We start from the raw sequence: 22,751 nt of genomic DNA on the forward strand, positions 1-22,751 counted from the left end.
AACTGGTATTGGATGAATTGTGACTGGGGAAGGATGACTTGTAACTGCCCTCGGAATCGAGTCCCTCTCCCTGGACACGAATGACTCCAAGACGCGGGTGACATGGGAATGCATGTGATTGGCCAAGAAAACGAGGTGGAAATGATCCCTCTCCCTGGACACGGATGACTCCAAGACGCGGGTGACATGGGAATGCATGTGATTGGCCAAGAAAATGAGGTGGAAATGGTTCCGGTGAGGTAATTGGTTAATCGGGTGCGTGTGCTGTCGGAGACAAAGGCAGAAGGGGCGAAAATCGGGGTTTTTCCCAAAAAACCGTTTCCGGTTCGTCTGCCCGTCGATGGTCGCGAAAGGCGATGCTCGCCCATTGTACCGCGGCGGTCCTCTGATGTACCGTTATGGTATGTCGAGGGCTGTCCAAAGGACGCGGCTCAACACAAACTTTTATTTTTCACAAATTAACGAAACCGTCGCGTTCATCCGAAGAACACTTTTCCCTCAAAGGAGTTTCCTTCCATTCGCCTACACCTCAAACGAATTTGAACCCACACGAATCACAAATAACCACAATCGCTCCGTTTAACCGCCCAGCTCCACGTCGGAAGTTATTATTTACTGTCCGTCAGTTGGACAGAAGGTTCGCGCGAATCCGTGCCGCGATAATTCACCGTTTCAATTAATTCCACAATTACAAATCATCGTCCAAGCAAAAGGTTCTCCTCCATCCCCCTGTCTGTCAGAACATCACAACAGAAACTCGCTCGTTCTGTCAACTTCCACTGGAATTCTTCGAGCGTTAACACGACGAATTTATCGGTAGCAGGTGTGATCGTCCGTCGATAGATCCACTCTCAGCCGCTAACGATTCATTAAAACCAGCAACCGGAAATGGCGCGGAGGGAACGTCCGTTGGTCAACGTCGTGTGATGAGCTTCCGTGACGTTGCGTGACAAGGTTCCTCGTTAACACGCGCTAAGCGGCCGTGAATGAACAGTTCCGTCAGGGCCGGTGTGTTCGCTTTCTGCCACGAAAACGTTTACCCCCGACTCAATTAGCATCCCCGACACACGTGCGGCCCGGCCGATGAACAACAGAACCATAATACAGTCGAGTAATTTTACCGGCCGTTTAAACCGCGGCCGTGGTTTAATAAACGAATCCGCGGATATCTACTGATAATCGCGCGCCCGTAATTTCACCGTCGACAGTCAGCGCGAATTTTCAACAAAGCGAACCTGCTGATATTTCCGCCGAGATACTACCTGCCTATTAACCGATAACGATCTTCCCTGGGTAGGTAAAGCGGGCAAGAATTTCTTCACAGACCTTTTCAGGCCATGAAATATATCGTGATTTCTCCGGCGTCGCGTTCAGTTTCGAGAGTCTCGGCATTGGAGCGTAAATAATAAACGAATCCGTGGAAAAGTTGACAGACCGTTTTAATTTCTGCTACCTGGAAGTTAATCGAGGTAATTTAGATGTCGATCGATTTGTGCTAAGTTTGGGAAATTCTGTTGAACACGAGGTCTTACCATCTGGTTACTATTTTCAGTATATTGTTTAAACAAGTGGAGGGTTTTTAAAATTTGTCTACACTACTTTTCTGTGTGTAATAGGGCTGAGTATGTTTGCAACCCTCCCTAACTTTGATGGCGATATCTTAGCTCCTCAAAGAGGACGATTGTCGGTTAAAAAAAATACGTGTGTGATATTTTTTTGAGAGCTAGCTTATACCAAAGTTTCATCGAAATTGATGATTATCAACCTAGGGGTTCGAATTAAAGTGGGAACCCCAATCGATGATCACTAATTAATACGAAAGTTTGTTAGTGTTTCCTGAGGAAACTATGCGGTGAATTCTTTAGAAATCTTAAGGGTAGTTTTTAATACTCATGAGCCGAAGAAAGAACGATTACTGAGCAAAAATGAAAGTTTACAAATTTCATTATTTTTTGCACCATAGTTTGCCCTCTGAAGGAGATATTCATGTAAATATTAGCAAATTAGAAAAAAAAGTGATTTCGAGAAAAACGCGTTAAAATTTCTTCGAATTCCAATCTAAAGCTTTGTTAACATATCCTCAAGATACAAAACTATCGACGAGTGCAAAGAAAAATCGACTTTTCCGATCAGTCGATTAGAATTCCCTGCTTAAACCAGCCTAAGCTCACGAAATCAAACGAAACACTGACAAAACCACGCTAGTCCCGTGTATACGTACCATCGATGCACATCGACCCGAATAGTTACGTTGCCCTCGAGGGAATAAGATCACTCCCATTCGCCTCTCATTCCTCGATTAAACTAGCTCATTTCCCTAACGCCCGTGCTAGGACATAACATCGGCTAGCCTGTCCGCGGCGTTTCCGAGCCAATTTCTCGAGGAAAAATCGCGGCTCCCGTGCTGACTCGCCGCTCCTGTACTCTTGCTACGTGTACCGGAAAATTCCCGAGTGATTCCAGCGGATCTTAAATTTTCCTGTAAACCGAGCATCGTCGGCTGGGTTGAAATGACAGGGGTCAGGCAGTGTGGCCGACGTACTTACTCGTCTCTACTTCACCGACTGTTCGGTTGTAAAAATGAGATGTTTCGTGGAAAAGACGGATTAGGCGTTATGGCGCGGACACACGTGTTCGATAGAAGAGGGCCAGTTTGTAAAGTTTATCGTTGATCGACTGAACAATAGGACAATTTTTATAAACAATTTTTCATATTCTCGTTACGATAGAGACATTTAGGACAGAGGAAGATCCACCAGAAGTTGAATTTTGAAATTAAATTATTAAAGCAAGGAAATACTATAGAGACGACATAATGGTATTACCAAAAAAAAAAAAAAAATAGAAGAATGTTGGGGAATGAGAAGGTGTTTAATCACTCTAACGATTGATTAAATTTAAAAATTAATATTCGCTTAGAAATTGAACTTTCTATAAGAACAAAAATTACAAAAATTAGTCTATTTAATGAAATTAAAGATCCAATTGACCAATTGATCGATACTTGTTCTTTATTGAGTAATTCTAAGTAATAATACACACTCCTCTTGACCATGAGTCTGACTTAAATCACAATTCCAGCAAGAGACACATTTTAGTCAAATTTTAAGACACAAGTACACCTTCAATTTTTCTCATTAAAGACAACAGATTTCCTTAAACGAATCTACTAAACAGAATACCTTAATTCTCAGTCTAAAATCTTCCACACAACAAAACCACCAGATCTCTTCCAAACCCAACACACTCCACTAAACATTCGCAACTTCGAAAAGCTGTATCTACTTCGTTCCAAGTTAGATCTCCTATCGCTACCGTGACACGACGCACTGACATAATCCTGATAGGCTAACGCTGTAGGACGTAACCTTACAGTTCGACCGCTCGTTTTCCACGGGTCGTTACATCCTCCATGTCCGACTGGACATGAAATATTAGCAGAAAGCTACGGCCATTTTCATGCCAGGTTGTTGTGCCTCCGACTCGTGTGGTATTAACAGGGACGGCTTGACGCGCATACTGTTCAAAGGCTTGACAAATTTTTAATCTGCCTCTGGCCGAAAAAAATGCTACCCCGCGAGGTTTCAAGCAATCCTATTAAGCGCGTTCCCGCGGAAACGTGGAACTAAAAAAAAAAAAAATATTCGTCTTACGTATGCGCAAACGTTTTTACGCCCAAGTACCGCGCCCCCCTGTTCCTTTGTGTCACTCACGAATTGCATTGTTCCGGAACGCTTTCATCTCCGCGCGACCCTCCTCCCATTGAACACGGGTTATGGGAAATTACTCCGCGGTACGAAATATTCTGCTCTTTTTTCTTTTTTTCGTCAATGCGCATCAATGTTTCTGGCCGCTTTGGTCGATTCAACTTTCGAAACCGTGCGTCGCGGTTTCTCGCAAAAATATTCGACCGCCGTGAACCCCTGGGTCCGTTGTTCCCGAGATTCGACGAATATACCGCGGGAAATTGGCGTGATTTGATGTTCGACGGTGGCAAGATTCAAGTCGAAATGGATACACTCCGAGTTTACTCGAAATTTCTGTCGGATTTCGTCGTACAATATTGGTATAGCAAAATTTATTTAATTACCGCCATTTGACACTCACAGGAGCGATAATCTGAACTTAAGTCTTTGCGATCGAACTCCGAGATATTCCCGGCAAGGTGTTTTTACCTTCCAAACTCATTTGAATAAAATTTATACGTTTTTTAGGCAATAACTGGCATTTTTCGCATAAGTAACCTAAAAAGGTTAATGCAATAAACGTATTTACACACTTCCACCTTAATTTAATAAACGAAATTTCTGAAACGAAACGATTCTGAAAAGTCATGTGTCACACGCGTTACGGGTTAAAATCAACCGCAGCGAAATCCAAAATAAGGATTTACTCCAACGTTTCCACAATTTACTTACGCCACGTTAACTTTCGGCAGAACGACCTTAATAGAACAACGATCAGAATAATATTCGAGGAGATAATACGTATTAATGTACCCCAACGGTAAAGCTACGACGAGACCAAGGGACATTAGTTCACATCTGTTTCCGCCTCTACAATTTGTTAACTAGCTCCGCGGCTTTTACGACCTTTGAAATACCTGACAAGGTGAGGTCAGAACGCAACACAATTTTCGAACAGCATTATAATGCTTTCCCTCAATTTCACAACGCGAGCCACATTGTTCCACGTTTCTACAACAGAACGTGAAATTCTTCTCTCTACTCCTGTGTACCCGCAATCAACGATTCTTTTGGAACGCCTTTCAGCTGAACGCAAAATGCCCCCAGAATGTCGCGTTTACGTTTGTCTAAGCAGATATTTCTTTCGTGCCAGGGAACAGCGATAAATATCTTAATGGCTCGCGTGAAAACGTAACTTTTGCAAAGAAAGTGAAATAAAGCAAGTAAAAATTTCCACGCGTGACAGAAAAAAAACCATTCCCCATCCCCGATGTACTTAGAGCAACGTAACTTTCCCGGTTGATCTTTATTTACGCCCGCGGTGAAAAATATGGAACACCACGTCCCTCGTTGGTGTCGTAATTCAAATCTTCGTAAGTTCGTTCCGCGGGTACAAGGATCCGCGCAAGAGAAGTCACACTGCACTCGGATGGCCGCGAATAAAATGCACACGTTTGTACGTAAAGCACGGCGATCCTTCTTGCGCGGTGAAAATTATTAGACGATTTGTAACGCGACTCCTTTTCCCACATGTGTCATTTTCAAGGGACGATTCTCGAAATTCTGCTCCGACTTTGTTTCACGTGCGTCGATTAAAGAATATCTCGGACACATTTTTCAAGGTTTTTTTTCTGGAATAATTCACGCGATAGGAATCACGGGGGAGGAAGAACGAAACGGTGAAAATTGTGAAAATCGTTTTCACACGGAAAACGTCAGCGATTTCTTTCTCCGCGTTTCGCACGGTGAACTCGGTCTATAAAGTTCCCTTGGTTGATTGTTCACACGGCACCGGAGATAAAGGGGCTTCGATCCTTCGGAGGCCATAAATTTGAAAGTGTGTGCGTACCACCGCGTATGAATAGCTAAGGTTCTATCCGGGAACAGCCTCTCCATTAATCGATCCCATAAACATCGTTTAACCGTGACAGGATGTGACGAAGATTCGAGCAAAATGTAGATTTTATGGAACTACGTTTGCGACGTGATCGAGGCGGGAATTGTAGACGGGTGGATTTAGAGATATTTCATTCAGGGAAGTCAATTGTTCCATCTTGGAATTCTGATAGGTTGGCGCAAATGAAATTTTATTTCATTTTGTCCGTTCGTCAATGTTTGCACACAATAGTTAAGCAGAAGGAATTTTCTGTAGAAGACGTGTATCGAGTAGTGGAAAAATTCATAAATCAATTATTTGGGCATTATTATCTGACGCGATGAATAATCGGGATATTAGCGTAATTGTTTTCAATGTTTAAACTTGAAAAAATTGCTGAAAATAGAAATTTCAACGTTAGTATGAAAAATTCGACCTAGTAAATATCAATTCATTTTCTCGAATAAAATAATAATTTGAAAGTAACGAAAACAACAATAGTCAACATGTGACACTTAAAAAAATTTTCAAGTTCGCTCAATATTGGACAGAAATTGAAAAACTTTGGAAAAAATCGCGAAGCAGATTCGGAAACCTGCATTTTCAAAAACGCAGCTGGAACAATCAAGAAATAATCAAGAAAAAAATTTGTCTGCCGTTCATTTCCTGTTTACTAATGCCGCATTTATGAAATGCATCTTATGAAATATGATCGTGTTAATGAAAATGGGTCGATTGCGCCCTATTGTTTCGTCCAGTGGAACGGCGCATTCACTGAAAACGGACTTCATTCTGCGGTAAAATTATCGGCGTGAAAATAGTTCGACTGCGTTAATAGCATTTTTCTTCTCCATTAAAAAAAAGAAAGACAGGGAGAGAAAAATAAAAACCATCACATCCTTCGTATTCCACCGTCAACCTCGATTCTAAATTATTCCCCCTCTCGCCGTAGAAATGAAAATTAAGTAGGTTGCCAAATTTGCATTTCCCCATTTTAATTACCCCGAATGGTCGCGAAAATGGACATTCTCGTCACAGGTACGGAGTTTTACAATTCCGTTGTGTACATAGAAATAAACTGGGCGTGAAATAAAGATTCGATTGGACAGAGAACGATAAAAATCAGGAGAGATAAAAGCAGCATCGTGACGTATTTTCGAGGAGATAAATCTCTAAAATGGCACTGGACAAATCTTCCTAATTCGAGACACTTTTCTCTTAACCCGGAGAACTCTCGTCGATTCGCAAAGTCGGGGCATGTCCTGCAGAACGATTCCGCTGAAACTCTTCCCGAAGCGGCAAGCTTCTGCTCTTTAACTAGCTTTACATATTCAATTCGCATTCGTGAATCCAATTACCCGGCACGTTTTCTGGCAACAATGGACGACAAATATTTCGCTGTTTAGCTTCAACAGTATCCTTAGATTTTGTTTGTCGAATTAAGAAAGGGAGAAAACCAGAAGGTCCCATTGTAGGAGGAAATTCATTTTCTTCTGCAAAATACAGTAGTGCACACATAAGCGTCCGTCGCTATTCCCACCAATTCTTGGAAATGGGACTTCGGAGCGGAGTTGGAGCGTGCCGAGTGAAACAAACTATTCGATATCGACTCCTGAATGGGAACAACTGACGCTTGATATATCGGTATCCCACTCAGAAGTCACCTCTCCACTTAAGCGTCCGCATTCGGACGCTTATGCGTGCACTACTCGTGAGAGTCGTCTTTTATTCGTCGTTCTTTATTATTTCTCCAACAACTCGTTTCTGATTACACACACACGTTTCACCGATTGCAATGTTTTCAAGATATTAACCCTTTGCACTCGAGCGACGACTGAGAAGCGACATTATTGTTCTATCAGATGGTGGATAATTAATCGAGTCTCTGTTAAAGCTGATATTTTAAAGAACATCGGGTTATTGACCTTCCAATGAATGTCTAGACAGTGAAATAATTTGGGTATAAAATAAAAGGTGTTGGGTATATAAAGTAACTGGTATAAAATAAAAATAAATTAAGCATTGAAATAAAATAGTTATATTAGTTAATAAACGTATGGCACATTTCTCTGTTAATTTTACAAAATTTCCTCAATTTTTTCGCCAAACGAGCTCTAAATATGAATTTTTTTGGCACAAGCAAGTAGCAGAAAGGTTGTCGAGTGCAAAGGGTTAATTGCTACAAATTATTCTCAAACATAGAAATTATTGCGAATTCTAGAATTATTTTCATAGCGTTTCGACGAATCTATAAAATCTCTGTATCCATAAAAAGAAAAGTCACAGCCTATTTTTCCAAGCTTAAACACCGAGCAAACTATATTCGACTGTAATTACACGAAACGGGTGCAGCGATGGTTAATCGAATTTTTCTCTGCCCCTGTCGCGCGTCGAGGCGATTTAAAATTTGGATTTTACTCTTGCATTCCAATGAGAGAGTGTAGTTTCATATCGACACCGGGAACATACGGTTGTACACGCGACAATACGAATGTCGGCCGTTCCACATTGTAATTGTAAACGCGAATGCTAACGATATCGGTCGCAGTGTGCCAAATGCAACGACGTATCGGCGGTACGCGGAATTTTCCCTCGAGGAATGGAATTCTCGTGATTCGAATTGCTTCCGAAAGGGCTTGAAAGGCAAAACCGTAACAATCGAAGATACATGCTCCGCTGAAATTAATAGCCATGTCCAATGTCAACTCTGTCCTATCAGGCAGCCGAACGACATTCGTGAAATTTTCACCCCGAGATCATTTTTTCGGCAATTTATTACCCGAGTTATTGGACATTTTTTTCATTCTTTATCTCGTCTTCTGTATATTTATTTGACAAGAAATGGCGATCGATTTAGCCCTCTGCTATCGAGACACCGTTTTTGGGACGTAACGCCCGATACGTTTATACAGAACATTTCTGACAACTTTTCTTACCGATTTACCTTTATTACACGTTTTCCTAACGAACGTTATAGAATAGAGTGGCTGGTTGTATTAATTTCACTTTAATATAGTAACGTTGATTTCTAAATAGAATGGCAGAAGAGAAAAAAGATGAGACTCCGCCTCGACAGTAGAGGGTTGAGGTCCTTTTACTTGTCACTTAACCCCTTAACTTATGATTTCTTCTCTGATTAGGCATCTAAGCGTCAGTCATTGACTCTTTTCGTTTTAATTTTCATCAGGTAACAAAGCTAATTTGTTAGAGATTCATTACACTTGGCAATCTTCAGTCTTACAAATGAAAACGAAAGTTAGGATTACGACTAATTCTCTTTTCTCTGCCACGAGTCTGACACGTTATTACAGTAATTAAAAAATTGAAGTTTTCTAATACACCTCAATTTCTCTGGATCTAATTCGTCGAAAATTTAAAATTCGCAATTTCAATTCATTCCCGAATATGGAAACACGCGGCAAGTTAAATCACAGAGTCCTTAACCCTTCAACACTCACGTTTTTCTCAACTCGACGTGGCAAAAATACTCAATTTTCTTTACTTTCAAATTACTTCCCAGTCGTACAGAAATAAATTTCCCATTTATTTCTAAATTTCCAAATTACACTATTCCCAAATGGGAAATTTATTGTTAACGCTGCAACTTCCACTTTTACCATACCAATAAAAAGGACAGCGCGCTGCAGAGAGACGAACGAAACTAATCAGAGAAAATTGCACTTTTTACACTCGAGCACGTGTAAGACGCAATCCACGAGCGTCAAGGGGTTAATACGTCCTGTCTCGCGAAACAGGATATCGAAAGGAGTCCTGCGGCTAATAGAAAGCGGGAAAGAGAGGGAAAATTGGCACGGGCATCGGGCAAGAGGAGGAAACAAAAAGGGAGACAGAGACAGGGGGGAGGATAGAGAACCCGGGTGGAAAGAGATTACGAAGTTGTATATTCGCGAAAAGTAGTCCAGAACTTCACCGTGGGGTGACTCCTAAAAGCGACTGAACACAGAGAAAGAGAGAGAGAGAGAGAGAGGGGAGCTTGGGGGATAAATCGAAAGTAGATAAACGTTCTCTAAGACACTCGACAGAAATTTGTATCATCGTTACTTTTCCTTTTTCTTTTGTTTCTTTCCGTCGACACGAAACGATACGACATCGATAGGACGAGGGCCAGTCGCCGATAATAGGTCTGCGAAAATTGTCCAGTCTCTTTGATATCCGACGTTCGCGAGGCTGAAATACACGCTCCCATACACATGGTCTTTGAATATTCCCTATTGCGCAACCACACCGTGAACGAACAATCTTTCTTTCTTTTTTTGCACACGAAATACGGAAATTTGTATTCTTTCCTTCCTGTTTTTTTGTGTTTTCTTTAATTACCATTTTTATCATACACACATGCACACGTGTACACATGTAATCGATGTTCGTCGAACATCTGAAAGGCACATTTATGAAAATTTCAAGGTTTTAATGGTTTCGTAGGAGGTTGTCAATTGCTTCTTTCTATTCACAGGTCATTTGTAAATTCACCCATGCAAGTGTACGCGATAAACAGACCCACGGATATCTGGAGACCTCCAACTGTTGCCCCACTTCTTAAGCAAGAATGTGATCGTAGAGGATAAGTGAGTGAAACGAAACGATACGATAACCAAAAGAAATTCATACTTATCATCTAAGAAGCTTACACTTCTTAAACTTCGATGACAATAACCAAGGCTGCGAAAGCCCCGATACTTAAATTCACATTAAACTTCCTTCAAAATTCACAATCTCTCGTGTTTCTACACATTCTTGTTAAAGAAAGGGCAATGTAGATCTGAACATGTACACTTTGAACCACGCCGACTAACATCTCCGTGTTCCACGTACGCAATGCTGTCTACAAAAATTCTGGTTCACACACCTCTCCAAACAAAAACGATACAATACCACTGACAAACTCTTTTGTCCTCGACTAGTGGAGTAAAAGAACCAAGAAAATTCAATTAGAAACTGATCTCTCGTCGACAGACTTGCAGTATCCATTCGAGCTTTTGCATTTTGATCTTCCGAGCTGTGTTGTGTACCTACCAATTGCAAACCCAGAGTACGGCAATATTTCTCTGAAAGAACGCAAGCGTGGAGCGCGGAAGAACTCGGAGCAGACGAGTCTCGTGGTCGCGCTGGCTCAAAGTGCCTGAAATTCCGTCAGTGAACATAGAGATGACTGAAAAAAACTGATAATTGGTCAGGGCTGGTAAACGGCGGTTCTCACGAGAAACGGCTGCTAAGCGACCTGCTGGATACATACAACGTGCTGGAGCGTCCGGTTGGCAATGAGTCGGAGCCCCTCGTGTTGAGCTTTGGCCTTACACTAATGCAAATAATCGACGTTGTAAGTTTTCAAACACCAACTTAAAAAAAAAAAAAAAAAAAAAAAAGAACGTTGTACAGAACGCATAAAAGACTTTCTCTCTACGTAACACGCACACCGCACACAATACCAGAGCAAAAAATTCATGAAAATTCTACGTGTTGTATTTGTTGAACACGAAAGATTTGTTCGTTGTACGATCGATAGTGCGAGTTAAGTGAGTTGCAATAGACAGAACGTCCTTTCTGCAAGTGTTTTTTGCTTCGAGTAGCACGACAATTTAATTAAACGTTCCCTATTTTATGCATGCCATCTTGTATATTTATTTCGACAAGTATATAACACCCTGTTGATTGTTTCCTGCATGTGTTTCTATTATTAAGAAGAAAGGTAGATACGTTTTTCCTTGTTTTTTTTTTTTTTAGAGTTGAAAGCAGCGGTGCAATGATCGTCATTCTACGATCGATTTCTATTCATCTATAGAATTGCAAAATCGTTCTAACTCGAGAATTAAAAGATAAGAACCTGATTGCAGTAATAGCCACATGATTTAATTTAAAAAAAAGAAGTCGTTAATTTACAAGTAAATTTCACGCGTGTTTCTATCGATTCTAACGAGAGAGAGAGAGAGAGAGAAAAAGTGATACAATTTAATTTCTTTCGTGCACCGCGCGGAGAGAGCAATGAACACTAAAAGCGATCCTGTTCGTAATTAGACACTGCGTTCTTTTTCGTTCCCACTGTAGCGAGAGAATGGTATTGCCGTGAAAAACAAGGCTTCGATAAACGTAGAAAAAAAATGCACAGCCTGACGAACAGGTACGAATAGTCATGTGTATACACGCTTTCACAAACATACACCCTGTTGCTGCACGTACACATATACATAGGCACACACAGCTGTGAATACGCAAATTCTCCACGCACGATCGATCCGCCTTGCTGTGCATGCTCGTCGAAGGTATGACGTTAAAACGAACAAAGACTAATCATTAATATTACGACCCCGTCGTCGTCGTCGTGTGTGTACCGGTCAGAGACGTGCAGGGTGCATCAACGAAACGGAAATGTTCGTTGGTTGCACTCGGACGCCACACGCCATACACTTACGGCCGCATCAATCATCGTTTAGGCTCGCCATCAGTTTCACCGGCAACCCTTGTATATTACCGAATGAGAAGGTCTTGCTAGTTTAGCCGGTTCAATTTTGCCGCGTGTTGCTGCTAATCAGTATGTAGCCGGGGTCGTTGCGAAAGTTCACGCGATGTTGAGTCGTTCGTTTTGGAAAAAAGGGAAAAGGAACGTAATTTCGTTGGAATTGAACTGACACTTTTGCTGTGGGAGAGTTTAGTAAGCAACGCGAGTGACAGATGACACATGTTTAATTGAGCACGCGAAATCTTTCGTTTTGGGGATTTTAAATTTTTTGTAAATTTTAAAATGTATCGTTCCCGAATTTTGTTTATTAAATTAAAGTGAAGGCGCGCGAAAGATGACAATGAAGGATTAAATTGAGGTGAAAGTGTAAATTAGGGTTGATTCAGGGACTTTCTTTCTCTTAGAGATTCGGATTTTTAAAAATGCGAAAGTCTACCGAACAGTATAGAAATTATTTGAAACGAAAATACTCAATTTCCAGTGTAATTATGATTTTCAAAATGAACGGCTCAAAACCGAGGGAACTCTCAGAATGGCCTAATAGTTTCGTAAACAGACTGTTTTTTAAATCTTTAATCCTACTATAATACCGATACTCGTTTCTAGTCAATGAAATAAAATCTTCACCAAATTTTCCATTTTTGGGAAATTTCTTGAAATGAAAAAATTTGATACACAGAAAATAAATACGATTAGCTTTGACAAGGAACCGAAGGAGTTTCTACAATGTTTCTATCAAGTATTTCCTCGCTCTTTCAAAGTTTTCCCTTCTTCAAAGACCCTTTGTACGATCAACGCAACGTAAATTTAGATTTCACGATATTTTGTGCACAACGTTTAATAACTGTACAGTGTGAGACGCGATAAAACGTGAGTGTAGCAATTCGATAGGCACACCGTTCTGAGTATTATTAGAAATAACTAACGGAGGCTTGGCGGGTATCTCCGTTTAGACTGCAGGTTGGAAACCGTCGGTTTTATGTGTAATTAGAAGCTGGATTAACAGTACCGTCTATTGTGCCCAGATTCATCGTTCTATTTCAACCGAGCGCCACGTAATTACTTTGTAGATTTTGGTAATGGTAGTTCGCGGTTATATCCCTTAAACGGGATCAGTGTTCTACACGTTCGCGGAGAAAATCGATTTCGAATGGCAATTATTTCAATTCCCGTCTAATTATTCCGACTGTTAACTTTCAATGCTCTTTTAGAAGGGCGTTATCAATGGCCCCTTGGAAATTTATCTTCTCGCCGTTGAATTTTCTTCGAAGATTCCGCGAGTAGATTCGTAAGTTCGCGTCTGGAGCGAAGTTAGTAGGTTATTATTCAAAATTCGTCGCTCTAAAATTTGTACAGGCTGAGTAATATCGTTGAAAGATCGTTCGCGAGGTTTTCACCGAGTCAAGAATCACTTTTGAGTGTTGAAATCCGATCTTTTAGTCAGTTTTGACGATCTTCGGTTGATAGATTTGTGACAAATATGAAAATGCTGAGCGATGTAGGACGAATTTAGACAAATCTGGTTAATAGGGAATATTCTGAGATTTAGAAATTAATGGAATCAATTTTCATTAGTTTCGAATTTTGCAAATATTCGGTAATAGCGTATTTTACTGAATTTCGGATAGAAGTAAATAATTTTTTATGATACGTACATTTCCCGACACATGGCTTGAATTCATTTTAAATTATCGTTAATAACTACCGTGGAAAATTCGCGTTACAGAATTGTATATTCTTTAATGTACACGTATCGAAAAATTGTAACAGAATCGATAATTACTCTTGCAACATTCGTTCCTTTATCCATGTTCGAAAATCATTTAATTATTTGTACTCTCTCGTGAAACTTTAGGACGAATCAATACTACTCTCGAATATCGTGCTCTTCTCTTTACGTGACAAATCTAAGATGTCATCAAACTTTCATAACTTCGTCATACGAAAATTGTTTTCGAGATCCAAACCATCGCTCCCAACTTTAGCTAGTCATCTTCAATTCGTTCCCATTTTCTCAGTATTACATTTAAAAAAAAAGGAAAGAAATCAGAATTCAGTACGCGAAAAATTCAAAAACAATTTTTAAAATTAAGACCGGTGGCGGTAAATTTTGAAAAAAGTAACGTTTGAAAATTCTTCAGTAACACAGAGTTTAGTACATCAAAAACCACATTAAATATGAAAACTCTGGCGCCGAAATAAAAAATATTTCTGCAACGTTTCAAATTTCAAATATTCACTCAAAAATTCGAATATTCGCGATAATATGAAAACTCTGGGGCCATTTCACTGTAGAGAAAAAATATTTCAGCAATTAACATCAATCGAACTAAATTTCAGCAAAGTTTCAAATTTTCTGAATTTCCCAGTTAGCAAGCTTCCCTTGCAAATTTTACACCCTCAAACAAGAATAACTAAAGCGACACTAACAAACAAATTACAAGACAAAGAAGCAGTATGTATTTAGTATTCTACAAAAAAGGTAGCAGAACTTTTCCAAAAGAATATCACACCCCTCCTTAAATCCCTCACGGAACGCGTTTCTCCGATGATTTCGAACGATGCAATTTCCCCGTGTGTTTCCTCCGCTTGTTTAAACGAGCCACTTTACCGGCGCGATGCAGGGTCGAATGGCAAATTTCAGGGGTGTCCACTTCGGCCAGGAAACTTTTCATTTCCGAAAACATGGACGTGATCGCGGTAATACGGAAACGAGGCATTGGCTTCTCTGACGTACAGGGGGTGTTTCGAAGGCAATATCGAGAATTTTCGTGGCGCACGCGTGCATCGTGGATACACAAACGGCACGGCTAAATATGCCATTGTTTCCCCACAGCATCTGTTTTACCGTTTATCGTTCCCCGTGTCCGATAGAGACCCCTTTGTTCTTCCTTTCGCCTCCTGACCATTTTCCATAGGGCCATCACAATCGCAACCGGGATTCGACCTCTGATTTTTTTTATACTCCAACGATCGCGGAGAAAGGCACGGGAATACACCATAAACCATAGCTGACTCTCGGGTCTCTTTTAATCGCTCTGGAAATCATTTTCTGTCGCTCTCGTTGTTGCTTACGAAAAACTTCTCTTTCGTCGATAAGCTGAATTATCGTTCCACTGTGACTCATAATTGCAACGTGTCAGGGTTCGTTCTAATTTTTTAATTGTATACAGGGTGTTTCGGTACGCTAAAATAGGCAAAAAATTCTATAATTCTTGTTTTAGAATTATAGCCTTTTTTGTATGATACCTGTTATTTAACCCTTTGCCTGTTAGCTAGACTCGACATAAAAATTTTCGCCTTCAGATATCATACAATGATAAATTATATATTGAATATTAGTATTATACTGAAACTTAGTATTTTGTAACTAATACCACGCTGAAATATTGAAATAAAGGGAAACTACATGGCACTGCCCGAGAGTGACCAAACGAGTGCGGACTAACTGGAAAGGGTTAATAATTTTATTATTATTAATAACACGACATCACAGTTCCTCAATATTGTTTACTGGTGTGTTGCAAACCAAAGACTTTAGGTGCCCCCATAAATAAAAATCCGATGAATTTCGATCAGGCGATCGTAAAATTAATTGAAAGAATTAATTCAGTCATAAGAATTACCGAATTACTCAAATTGTTATGAAATGTATTCACTTGAAATTATTACCAAGCGTATTAGCAAATTTCCGTACGTGGTGTTACCACCAAGGACACGTATTTAACTGATCGAAAGAAATTAGCAAACAGTGTTTATACAGCAGACCAGAATGTCGCGTATGAGATAAGAAACGTTACTTGTAAACAATTAAAAGGAACAGTCAGCAGAGTCATAAGAAATATAAACTGGGAACCATATCGTTCATATCGAGTATTATATGTTTATAAGAACTTTTCTTCTTATTTTAACGTACTGAATTGATCGCACATATGTCGAAACAGCCTGTACTGTCGATGGAAGAAATATATAGGGAGAGCTGGTAAAATCGGTCAGGAGTGATAAGTGAACATGCCTCGAGTGTTCGAACAAGAGAATTAACAGAAATATGAGAAGATAAAAGAGAGTGAAATCGAACGTTTGTAACGCACCATAACGTCTGGTGAACCTTTATTGTCGAAGGAGCGAGTTTCCCTCTCTGCGGTAGGACAATACTTAGCCTGAAGATTAGCCGAGTTTCAAAGCTTCTCAAAGCAATACCGGGCATTATCCACTGTTCTTTCCCTGTGTACGCTTACAGACACAGCAATAGTTTCCCTCAAGTACCAAGAGGAACTCGCACCGTTATCGTCAATGTCCGCGATATATTTTATTTAGAACATTCCTTTAGGGTCGGTTAGCTTATCTGACAATGGGTTTGTTTCGCGGATAAACGTGGCCCACGCGAACCGATTGCGATCGCCATTTTCGGCCAGAGAAATACGGCGCACACAGTGGTTTTTACCACTCTTCTCTTCTTTTCTCGTGTTTGCAAATATTTCCAAATTTGATTTTCTCCGTCCATAAGATTTCTCTAACACTAAATTTTGACTTCTCTAAATCCAGCTAATCTCCAATCATTCAAACTTACGAATTTCACAACACAGCCAAGCCCCGGTTAAAAAATATTTCCAAATTCGATTTTCTCCGTCCACAAAATTTCTCCAACGTTAAATTTTCATTTTTCTCGATCCAGCTAATCGCCATTCAGTCACTCAAAGTTACACATTTCACAAGACAGCCAAATGCAAATTGATCATGTCGCAGTTTGTAGAAGTTCAAACGCATTCAGCTTAAAGTTCTGAATATCGAGCGATTTACCACGGAAAAACGGAGGATTCGTAGAAATTAATCAAGGCGTACGTACGATCTGAATTTATTTACCCGTACACTCGCTCGTACGAACATTAATGCTATTTCACATTAATATTCGCTTCCATTTATTCTCAGGAACACTCATAACGCCGGTACTTTTGACGTTCAGTAGCTTTTGAAAAATACTACGACATTAGCTAGATGGTTCGGAAGCGTTTTAAAACGACCACGATCTCTCTTTATATGGGATATTAGGAATACGACTTTAACCATCCTTCTCGAGTACGTTACCGTCCTCTCCACGTAAATTACAGTTGAAACGTCACGTTTATATTCCAACGGTTTACTTTTGTACTTTCATCGAGGCAAACTCCGACGAACGAAAATTGAACATCTCCCCTCCGCAATTTTCCACGAATTGTTCTTTGCACGGTGTCTTAATCGGGGAGTGGAAAATTCGCGATAGAATTTTCAAAAAAAATTCGACTCGGTTCTGTTTCCAAACATAAAAGCAAACGCGACAAAAGGGGATAAAAGTCTTTCTTTCCGCACAGATACTTTCAGTTTCCTGCGCTTTTCTCGAAACGCTTTCGCGATTTAACCGCGACGAAAGGCTAGCAGAGCACAAGAACGTCACAGAATACCTTCTCGCGATCCAACCGTGCTGTTTCACAAAAAAGATGATCTCGCTTTCAGAATGCTCTTGTGTTCAACGTTCGAGACAACACAGAGGGCTTCTCTCTCCGCGTTGTTTTCAAGGAAACGTTCGTGAAAGCGACGCGTCGATGAAACAGAAATTCGGCCGAAAATTTCAAGCGGTGAATCCACGCGGTTGCGTTTTCGCGACAAACGAACAACGAAAACCTTCGTGGCAAACTTTTCGAATCGCACGGAAAGATACCTCTCGATCTTCCTCGAGTTGAAGAAAATTTTCTTACGCCGACTTTCGGCATTCTCCCCGATTTTTCGTACACCGGCCGAACTTTCAACAGAACCGTGCGTACGAGGATCTCCTCGCTGTACCGTGATAAAAGATAAATTCCTCGGATGGTCTCTTTGACACGAGAGAAAAGACGGGGGGAAAAAATGGGGGAAAATGGATCAAAGTAACGGCCACGCCACGAGTGAATTCCTCCGCGATGGCTTTGAAGTCGGAGAAATAGAAATAGAAGGGACTGCAGCTACGGCTGAAATTGAATTTCAAGGCATTCTGGAGACCTTTCTGCTGCGTCGCCTTTAGAAGATTTTCAAAATCATCACTTCAGCCGATTAGATCATTTTAAAAGGAAATCGTCGAATTTGTCCTTTGTTTCAGATCGAACAGCTTCGATCCACAGGGAAAGGACGCTCCACGTGAATGTTCGAAATCGTAATTTATCCTTCGATCGAGTTTTCACATGTCTGACCAGTTATTTACTTACACTACTGAACACGAGGAAACACGGCACAAGTTCTTGTTTATCTCGGTTTTAAGATCGAAAACAGACGCTTTCGTAATATTCGTATCGTTCCATTTGAAAATTTCAAGCGTGTCGTGTTACAATCCAACAATTTACATGTAGAAAATTCAGTTCCAAATATTCAGCCGCAATTGCTCAGCTGTGACACCAGCAACGTGAAATTCTACACTTAGAACTACGAATACCACATAATGCACCATCGTAATGTTACAAACGACAGCTCCTGTGCTATCTCTGTTCAAACTTTACGTACCGTCTATGAACCGAGAATTGAAAACCAAGAAAGCTTCGTGTAAACCAAGTTACACGTGTTCGACAATAACTATCACCTTGAATATCTCCGGATTCATAAAAGTCAGGGAAGAATTTTTCCATGTTCAACAATAATTACCACCTTGAATATCTCCAAGTCAGTGAAAATTTTAAAAATTGCTATTAAAAAAAACCATCGTACGGTCGTAGCAATTTTTTTTTTTTTATGAGTAAAGTTACTATGCCGTGGTTTCTTCACTTATTTGCTAATACATACCATGACCCTTTTCATGCAAAAAATTTCTTACTAACTTTCACGAAGATATTCGATCAATTCAAGTGGTACTTTCTATCGGGCCACCCGGTAGACGAGGCGAAGAGACCAAAGAAATTGTGTAGAACCGAAGACGGGCCAGAAACGTGAGTAATAGATCGGGATGAAATCTAATTTCGCATGAAAGGGATCTTGTTAATGGTAGACGAAGTAGGAGAAGTCGTGAAGAAGATTCCTCTTGATATTGGTTTCTTATTTCCATGGCGGATACGTACGGATGACGCATAGCGTCAAGGATGCGCCAGCACAGAAACGAGGTTGCAAAGTGGATTTGTTCGAGTAGGAAATGCGCAACGTGCACCAGCAACAGCAGCAGCGGCGTTGGCGACGGTAGCAACAGAAAGAGAGAGAGAGAGAGAGATAGGCGATGGGGAACTGCATTTGCAGTTCTGCTTGCTATGCTTCGTCACGTACCGCAAAAAGTTTCGAGCCATGCAATACGTCGAATTAACTGTCTGTGCCGGGTGATATCCAATTTTCCGTATGCTTACGGCGGTTTTGGCCGTCGCTCTTCACTCACCACTCCCGCGCGTCGAACCTCCAAGACGATCTTCCTACAACGTTGTTTAATTGGCACAGAATTCGCGTGGAGAAAGGGAAAGCGAGGAAAATTTTGCTATGTGGCATCGAGAGTAAATTAGAAGAACGTTTGGAATTTCTTGGGTTGCTCAAAATTATTCTTCGTTACTCTAGAATTCATTTTCTTTGATTGGTATGTATATGAAACAAATGCTGGGGAATATGACGCGTTGCAAGTTTCACTTTCTGGTGTACTCTCCTTTTGCAAACTGAGTTGTTTCCTTCGTTCTCAGTTCCAGGTCTCCTTCTTTTTAATTTAGTTTGCTTTGCAGGTTTTGCTGTCTTTTTGGCTCGGTTGAATCTCGGTTTTTTGGGAGATATGAAATTCAGCAGGCTACGATTGAACATCAACGCGTGTTACGTGTTAAAATTTGCAGCAGCGGGAGGGTTAATCTCGAAAATAGCAAAGAATTATTTTTAACAAAGTACGACAGAAAAATTTTGTTTTTCTCCTCCCAGGGGCTTTCTTCCAAGATATGAATTTCAGTAAGCTGCAATTGAACATTTGCAACACGCGTTAAAATCTGTCGCAGCGAAAGGGTTAATTTCAAAAATAGCAAAGAATTATGCTCGTGTCGTAAATTTGATCTAAATTGAATTATTCTTAACGCATTACGATAGAATAATGTTACTTTTCCCTGTCCAAGTGGTTGAATCTCCGTTTTCTCGGAGATACGAATTTTACTAGACTACAATTGAACATCAACACACGTTAGGTACTAAAATTTGCCGCAGCGAAAGGGTTAATTTCAAAAAATAGCAAAGAATTACGCTCACGTCGCGAGCCTGGTCTAAACTGAATTAACCTGAACAAAGTAACGACAGAAAGAGGTTGCGTCTTTCGTTCTCCCGAAAATTGCTCCTATCAGTTCCACGGAAGTAGCTAACGTTTAACGTGTAAACCGAGGCGTAAAATTTTCTCTCGGAGCTTTTACCGAAAAGATTTCCCACCGCGTTCAGACCGTGGTTCGATGGTGGCAAATAACGATCTTCTTCGCGCACACACACCTCCTTAGAGCTATGCCGACGTTAACTACCCTTTGTTTTCACACAGGGTAAACTCACCGTCTGTAACTAACTTACAATATTTGTTATAGCAGAAATTGGCTTACCGTCGAGAATGGAAAGTGAATCCCGAAACTTTACTCGTCCATTCCGGGTCGTACGTGATCTGTATAACCAGAGTTTTCTCTGCTGCGCCTGTAACTTATCCTACATCCGAAGGCTGCGAACGTGTGACCCGCGAGGCCGCAGCCGTCCCCGTGAACTTATTTCCACCACGGACCTCCCCGTCTTTGTTCCACACATATCGTCGCTCCACCAGATGAAAATTGTTTAGCGCAAAACGAACGAGAGTAAACCGGAAAATCGATTTAGCTACGGTGGCTAATGATACGAAATAAAATGTCAACATTACGTGATTCCGTGTAAATAGAGCATCGTGCGGTATACTCGGTGGACAAACGTAACTTGATTAGCTTCATTATTTCTGCTGCTACTGGATCGATACAAATTGACGTATGTGTTCTTTTGTTTAGTTAAAAGACAGGAGGAAAAATTCTGTTTAAAAAATTGAAGGGGACTCTGATAAATTTTACGGAGAAATCTAGTGTACTCTTGTGTGTAAGTACAGTGGACCTCGGTGTAACACTATGCAAAAATTGCGGCGGTAATTATTCCGAAAATTACAAGGTTCCGTTTAACCCTTTCGTTACTATTGGCGCCTTGAACATTTGCTTTTGACGCACTTGCACCTTAATGTAACGAATCGAATTTTAAAACGATCCTACCAAGATAAGAAATTTTGCAGCGGTGGTTAAAAATTTGCCGTCAGTCACCCAGTCAGTAGCGAAAGGGTTAAAACACCAAATGTGACTTTGATAATAAAAGAAAAAGAAAATGATCTAAAACCCATATATTAGGTGTGGAAACAAATTCTTTCCGACTGGATTCACGTAATTCAAAGCCACCAAGTTTCCATCGCGACGATATTCGCAATACTAAAAATTATTCCAACGAATGACCTGTTTTCCATTTTAAATAAAACTTCGATTCTACCGAAAAGTCACCTAACGCTCCCAACCAATCTCTAAAGCCCTCTAAATCAAACTACCCAAAAAAAAAAAAGAATTTACATCGATCCAGTAGCACGCGAAATAACCAAGATGACCAAGTCACGTTGTCCACCCGGTATATAATAATTGACTTGAACGCATCGTCGGCCAATAAATCCCGATTCGACCTAATATTGACACTAGTAATCCTGCAAAACCGACGAAGGAATTATTGCAACATTTATCTTGGACCTAGCCTTACTCCACTCTATATACATATATACATATATATATCTCGTCGATACCGCAAGATAAAAGCATTTGTACATATAGCGCGAAACGCCGCGATAAATCACCGGAATTCAAATAATACGTCGGAAAAGGGCAAGCTGCACCATGAATCCTGTCCGAGTAGAGAGCAACCCCCGCTGCTCCGAGCGTCGAAAATATGCAAATACTCGAGGTTATCGAATAATATATAGCCGCGTGAGCTTTAAAGATTAAAGTAAGAATCGTGGGCTGTCACTGTTGCCCGGGTCAGATTTATAGCTGGAAATGCGGATCCTTGCGGGTCCTTCCAAATCCGTATACCGTTCGTGGTATGCGTCCTCCCGCTGGCTCTCCCGATATACAGAATCGAGTGTCTTGCACTACGTTCAGAAGTAGCTGGCGCGTGACCCACGCCAGACACGTACCAGCCAGAGATCACTTGAAATCCCAGGTCACAGGGGTTTCGAGATGTACCTAAAGTTCCGTACAGTTCACTATGCTGTATCAAATTTTCCTAGGTCAGTTTCCGTGATATCCCGATTTCGCGTGATTTCACCGGCGATTTCGTACCTACACACCGTGGAAAATCTCCTCTGTCGCCGCGTTGCGGTATTTTTGGGGGGGAAATCGCCGGGAAATTTACGAGATATTTTGTCCCGGAGTAATTAACCCTTGAGCGGGACTCCAGAGTCTCGTACGTTCTGACGAATTTTTATTAACACTAAGTTCGGGGTGTTTTAAACTTGGAGAATTTCGTTCGGGGTTGAAATAGTCTAGTTTGGGTCGGGAGGCTGGTAGTTTGGAATGCATGAAAACGTGGAAATCGTGGATTTGTGGAATGGGACTCTGGAGTCCCACTTGGACTTATTTGACTGGAGATTTGTATGAGTATTTTTGTCGGGGATATCTGCTATTTTTGAGAAATGGAATATGCGATTTTTCGTAATTTGACAATTTTAGCGATAGAGAGG

General features: G+C 40.7%; 1 protein-coding gene across 1 annotated transcript in view; it reads left to right on the forward strand.

Moving 5' to 3' along the window:
• Positions 1-22,751, forward strand: part of LOC108576200 (neuronal acetylcholine receptor subunit alpha-7-like) — a 216,268-nt gene that overhangs the window by 65,462 nt on the left and 128,055 nt on the right. Inside the window, exon 2 of the mRNA XM_017939144.1 lies at positions 10,758-10,900. Coding sequence (XP_017794633.1) covers positions 10,758-10,900 — 143 coding nt within the window. The remainder of the gene's footprint in view (positions 1-10,757; positions 10,901-22,751) is intronic.

This window comes from Habropoda laboriosa, unplaced genomic scaffold (assembly GCF_001263275.1).
Source record: "Habropoda laboriosa isolate 0110345459 unplaced genomic scaffold, ASM126327v1 scaffold212, whole genome shotgun sequence".
Lineage (NCBI taxonomy): Eukaryota > Metazoa > Arthropoda > Insecta > Hymenoptera > Apidae > Habropoda > Habropoda laboriosa.